The 6,000-nt window shown below is 35.5% G+C and overlaps 1 protein-coding gene across 2 annotated transcripts in view; it reads right to left on the bottom strand.

Annotated features, from left to right (window-relative positions):
• Window positions 1-1,067: 1,067 nt before the first annotated feature.
• The window catches only part of PAPOLG (poly(A) polymerase gamma), a 32,439-nt gene continuing 27,506 nt past the window's right edge, over window positions 1,068-6,000 (bottom strand). For both annotated transcript variants that reach the window (XM_010951888.3, XM_074341176.1), the window contains exons 22-23: window positions 5,053-5,147; window positions 1,068-2,653 (exon numbers count right to left, since the gene is read on the bottom strand). In XM_010951888.3, coding sequence (XP_010950190.2) covers window positions 2,629-2,653; window positions 5,053-5,147 — 120 coding nt within the window. In that variant the 3' untranslated portion in view covers window positions 1,068-2,628. The remainder of the gene's footprint in view (window positions 2,654-5,052; window positions 5,148-6,000) is intronic.

Genomic DNA, 6,000 nt, shown 5'->3' with positions numbered 1-6,000 from the left:
CTTCAGTATTTTCCAGGCACTCATTACATAAAGATTCTTGGATAAAGGTTCCTACTCTCAACTTAGAACCTCTCAGGGGAAAGCAAGTAGGTAAACTGACTATTATGCAAGCTAGATTAATTGAAATGTTAAAAAGTACAAGTAATATGTTAGGAAGGTAGGATGATTGACTCTGGCCAGGTTATCATGGAAGGACTTATGGGGCCATTAGGCTCAAAATGTCAATAGAGATTGGCAAGGAAAGGGTTAGAAGTGTGTCTTTTTAAGGAGTAATAAGTAAATATTTGGCTGGATCATATGGTTTGAAAGATAGTTTTTAGAACATGTGCTTTAAAAGCAACAAATTTTATCTTGCCCTTAATACCTGAATGCATTCAGATCTGCAAAGAAGCTGTTACAATGTTAATTTACCTCAGCATTTCAGCACAGTGTGGTAATTGTGTTGAAGTTCTATACCAGGAGCAGTGAGTTGCCCTGTTCAGAAATTTACACTCCAGGGATGGTCAGCTGGCACTCCAGTCAGTGTTCTTCACAAGTGACTGTTAGAAGTCCTTCTGTCATGCACAGCTCAATCAATACTGGAGGCTTTGCTTTAATTAGCTTAATAAATGTCAAGTGCGTTTCCACTGGTACCATGAGGGCTTGCTAATAATCTTGATGTACACGCAGACTCTTACTTGTGAATTTAAGTACTAGACATCAAGATATGCAGATTGGCTAAAAACAAGTCCCTGTTTATCAACAAGAATGTGACAAGCTCTGTGGCTTACTTCTGTGGACAGTACTCAAAAGCTGTGCTAAATGCACCTGGGTCCCACTATTAGTAGAGAATTTTGGTCACCTGATGTTGACCACAAGGATGGTAGAATTTTGCCCCCAGTATTTGCTACTGTTTGCTAATGTTTAATAAGATATCCTGTGTCAGGCAAGTTGAGGGTGAGCTTTGCTTTCATATTAAGCAGGTAGTGGATACTGCTATCTGCCAAAGGGTCTGTCAGTTTGAAAAATAAGTAGATGTCTGGTACTTCTGAGTTAGTCCCGAATAATATCAGTCAATCATCAACAGCTATTTATCAAAGCAAGTTTATTTGATTACTTATTGCAGACAAATAATGAGGCTTCTGTGTACAACTAGGAAATAAGACAGTCCAAATAAAAGGCAGGAAAATTAATATGAACTACACAAACAGCTATCTAGAGAGGAACAGCAGCTGCATTCATTTTACATAGTACTGTGAAGTGATGTAGCACCATTTACCTCAAAGATATCCTAAGTCCTTTTTTAAGGTAATGACGTGGATCTTTGCAGCAAAAATGCAGCAAGACATTAAAAATTATAGTAAGCCTGATAATCGCATGTTCAACTAACTTCAAATATAAAATTATATCAGAAAAATTATTTCAGAAAAAATAGGCAATTGGGGAAGGATCTGACCTTGTACAATCCTATTTAAAAAATCCTAAGGAAATAGTTACCATTATTGAGACCGGTTTTCTTCCATCACTTGTACTATAGTCATCACTATCATCATGACCTAAATTCTAAGCTTTGGAAGATTTAATAGGTAGGTAGTTATTTAAACACACACACAATTTTATTTATAAAAAATTTTTTTCTTTAAAGTTTTGTTTATTGGCCTATTCAGTCTATTCTGGTCTGAACCACAAACATGGAGGAATAAGAACTTTAATGCTACCAAAACCAAAGGATTGGGATCTTTAATGATTAATTCTATTTTTTTTACCATTTCTAATGATTATTCTAGGCTATTCTACTCTGGTCAATCTTAACGCTGAAATTTGTTGAACTTAAGTTTGACCCTGTTAGTGAATCTAAGTTAACATGAGACATTCATAAATCCAGTCATGTTTTTCTAAATACTAGTGAAGTTTCATATGATTTATTAAAAAACTTAGAAATTCAGTGTTCCAGAGTCCTCCATCAGCCCACCTGATTAGCTAAGAGCCACAGTACATTTTTAGACATATACCAGAGAAACATCTTATGGAAAAAATTTCAAAGAGTTTGGGAGTATTCAATCCTGAAAAGCTGTGGTTCCTAACCCCACCTCCTTTTTCTCTTGCCCTGATTTTACAAGATTTTAAGCCGTGTATCCTGTCTCTCAAATTACATAAGTCCCTAAGGTTTAAACTAGCAGATAACTGTTTTCCTTTGTTATAAACTGTTCTTCAGAGCCAGTCACTAAAAATGAGATTAAAATTTAATACCCTTGTGAAAATGAACATGTATCTACATACTGAAGAAGAGGTTGACTTTATAAAATACATTTCTGGGTATAGTTTCAACACTTGAAATCAAACACATCTACTTAACACCACTGAACATAGCATGTAATCGCAGACTATTCCTTTCCATCTTACCTACTTGGAACTAGTACAATGAGGGCTCCTACTACTCTAACAAAATGTACAGTTGACCCTTGAACAATGCAGGAGTTAGGGGCGTCAACCCCCCACCCTCCTTGAAAACACTTGTACTGCTATCTCAAAAACAAAGAAATTGATAACGTGACTCACCAAAGGGCAGGAAACTGGAACAGTTTGGATACAATCAGGACTCAAACCCTAGTTCTTTTGATTCCACATATTGTGTTCACTAATCGAACATCAACTTTCCCCCACACTTAAAGATCTGTAAAATGAAAATACAAATACTATATTTATTGGAAAAAAAATCCACGTATAAGGAGACCTGTGTAGTTCAAATCCGTGCTCAAGGGTCAACTGTGCTGCATGTTCTACCTACTGTTCAGGATAGGAAACACTTCATTTCTGACCAAACCCACCAACTCAAGCACCTCATCAGTTCCCCAGTTACCAAACAGGTTGAAGAATGCTTTCTTTGAGAAGTCTAACACTAAACTATTGGCTGTGTCTTAATCCCATGTCGAATGGACCCTTAAAACAAGAGAAATGACTGTATTATATAGTACAAAGGTTAGGCCTGTTGCTTTCATATTAAAGGGAAACTCCACTAGTTATTCCAAAGAATCAGTTTATAAAACAGGGTAAACATGGGTATATGTATGGGGAATTCTTCGATTTTAAAGCCTGATAATAGGAGATAATAGATAAATATAGAAGTAAAACACATCAAATATATAAAATTAAATCCCTTACTAAAGAAGTTTTCAGTTTGAAGTCAGGTGAATTATTCAGTCCTTTCATAATCATTCACTTTTGCTGAAATAAGAGTATCAGACAAATCTCAAAATATCCGAATAAAGGAAAAGAGTCAGCTAAGAGAACAGCTTTGCCAAGGAAGCTACAACTTGGTTATGGGAGTTCATTCTTGTCTTCTGCTATATAAAAAGTGAATAATGGAACAATCATTGTTTTTTCCTTGCTCTTCTTTAAAGAAGTTTTCCTTTGTAAAAGTTAAACACCAGAATTTCCATTTCAGAGACCTAGGAGTCAGAGAACAGGAGTGGGAGAAGGATACTGTTCTCTGACAATCAGAATTCAAGTATTTCAAGTCAATGGCTTGCAAGAGAAAATGGACCATTACTCCACCGGCTGAACAGCATCGCATGAGTCCTACAAACTATGTAACCCAGGATTTTCCCTGCACTATTCTAATGTACCATTTTGTGTTTTTCCTACTGGATCTACTAAATGGTGAGTGAAAGGTAGACTGAAGAAGGTAATATATACCAGCATTCCTGGCTGTGCAATCTATACATTTTCATTTTAAGAATAATTTAAGCATAATCCATATTTAAAAAATTAGACTAAAGAGAGACAGTAAAGGTTTTAAAGTTTTCTCTTTGAAAAGATGGTATCTTACAGTACATACAAAAATACTCTGAAAATACATACGACTTCATTTACAAAACACTGAATCAACATATTACAAGAATTACATGGTTATGGATTTAATAAATGGAGCATGCGTTCATGAAACTTAAAAAAAAATTAAATGCATTGAAAAAAGCAGTGTAAAAAAAAAGACAACTCATATATTCAAATAAAAATTACAAAGGTCCTGAGCCAATTAATGGTAACAGTGTCATTCAAAAATGCCTTTATGTTTCAGTAAAATCTACTGCTTATTTCTGCATGCCTAGTCCATGAAGAAACTGATGTTGTGGGGTAAGTAATGGTCAGGAGTTATCATGCCAAGTTAACTGTACACCTCAAAAATACAAGTTTGCCATACTTAAAGGTATCTTATTGTTGATGCTGGAATGAGTTGCTCCGTAGTAAAAAAAACACCAACAAGAATGGCATGAGATAGGATATGTAACAATTTCACCATTCATATACTGACTTTCAGTATCCTGGCTGTATTTTGATTCTTAATAAAGATGCACTTCGAAGGCCTCCATAGGAGGCAAAATACAGAGAATTTATGGTGCCCAACTCTTACGTAATCACGGGACTAATCCTCCCTGGTAACTATGCAACATTTGGACAGAAAGGCACAAAAAAAAATAATTTAAATATTCCATGTGCCAAGCTGGGAAAAAATAATTTAAATCAACAGAACAGACAATAAGTACATCTACACACATGAGGAAAGCAGAAAAGATACCTCACATTCATTCATCTCAGGTTTCACAAAGTGGCTTCAATGCTAAAGTAAATGTGTTAAAATCTGGAAAATTATTTTTGTTGTTTTTCAACTTTTTCAGTTTTATACAATGATTACAACATAAGACTTAAAAAAAAAAGAAAGTTCAGGACTTGTTTTATCAGTGTCCAAAGAGCCAAGAACTGGTTCCCATAACAGAGAAACAAGCATCGAAAGTTAAGGCAGTAAAACTTCCAACGCAAAGCCATAATAGTGTAGATGACAATTTGATGGCAGGTGATCCTCAGAGAAGTGTATGTAGCAATCAATGAGAGAATGCTACAGCATCTGCAGGTCAAAGTGTGAGAGTTCAAAAACCACTTCAAGGTTGTTAGGCCGATGGCTGTAACTTTCACCTTACTTTATGTATGACAGCCACTTCTATTTTAAAAAGAGTGGCTGCATCTATGCCACTAAATGATTGCATATTCACTTAAGTAAGGAGGCACTGCTTTTACCGATTTAGGGTCAGTCGAATGGAATTTTTGATGACACGGATGTTATTTGCTGGAACTGGAGATGATGAATCTGGGAGTTCTTTACTGGGCAGTCTCTGTTAGAAAGAAACAGAAACAAAGAAGGAAAAACAAATACATATTATTAAGGTCCAACTAGTAAATAAGTCATAAAACTTGAGTTTTTCTCCAAACCGCTAAAAACTCAAGTATGTGTTGAATATTTTCTCCCAGTGTTCATAGGTACTTCCTGTTTGGTGGACTTTTTTTTTTAAACAGAGGTGGAAAGCAGAGGGACAGGGAAAGGGCAGAAGTGGAAGACTGTATGTATAGCAAAGAGGACTTAACAAACATGGCCACTCCTAGACTGAGAAATGCATAAAGAACACAGTCCTCCTCAGAGTCAGGCAATGGTAAAGAGAAACAGGAAAAGCATGGTCACTAAACAGGAAACTCAAGGTGCAAGGTAAAAAATGTGTGTGATACAGAGGAAAATTTGGTATCCAGTTACATCCCTCAATTAGTTTCATGTAATATATTCATGTGAGAGAAAGTTTTCAGGAAAACTCACTTGCAAGTCAGGGTAGGTAACTTTAGTGATGGTAAAATTCAGGGACATCAATATGAGGGCTTTGGAAGACACTAAAGATTATTATGTAATGAAGGCAAAATCTAAGAAATTGAGAAACAAAGATAGAAACCTAAAATACAGACAGTTATGTGATGGAAACAGTATGTTAGCTTCTTGTCAAGAGACGACTCCCAAGAGTTAATTCTCTTCTCATGTTACCTTGGCTAAACAAATTATATTACACCTACATCCATTCAAAAACACATGAAAAATTTTATATATACATAAAAGTAGAGGTTGGGAAGGACAATGAAGGCTTAGATGCCACAACCAAGACTCAAATATTATTAAAAATTTGCAACATTTGTTTAGTTTATGCC

The sequence above is a fragment of the Camelus bactrianus genome, chromosome 15 (assembly GCF_048773025.1).
Source record: "Camelus bactrianus isolate YW-2024 breed Bactrian camel chromosome 15, ASM4877302v1, whole genome shotgun sequence".
Classification (NCBI taxonomy): domain Eukaryota; kingdom Metazoa; phylum Chordata; class Mammalia; order Artiodactyla; family Camelidae; genus Camelus; species Camelus bactrianus.
This window is presented reverse-complemented; position numbering and strand designations above follow the sequence as displayed.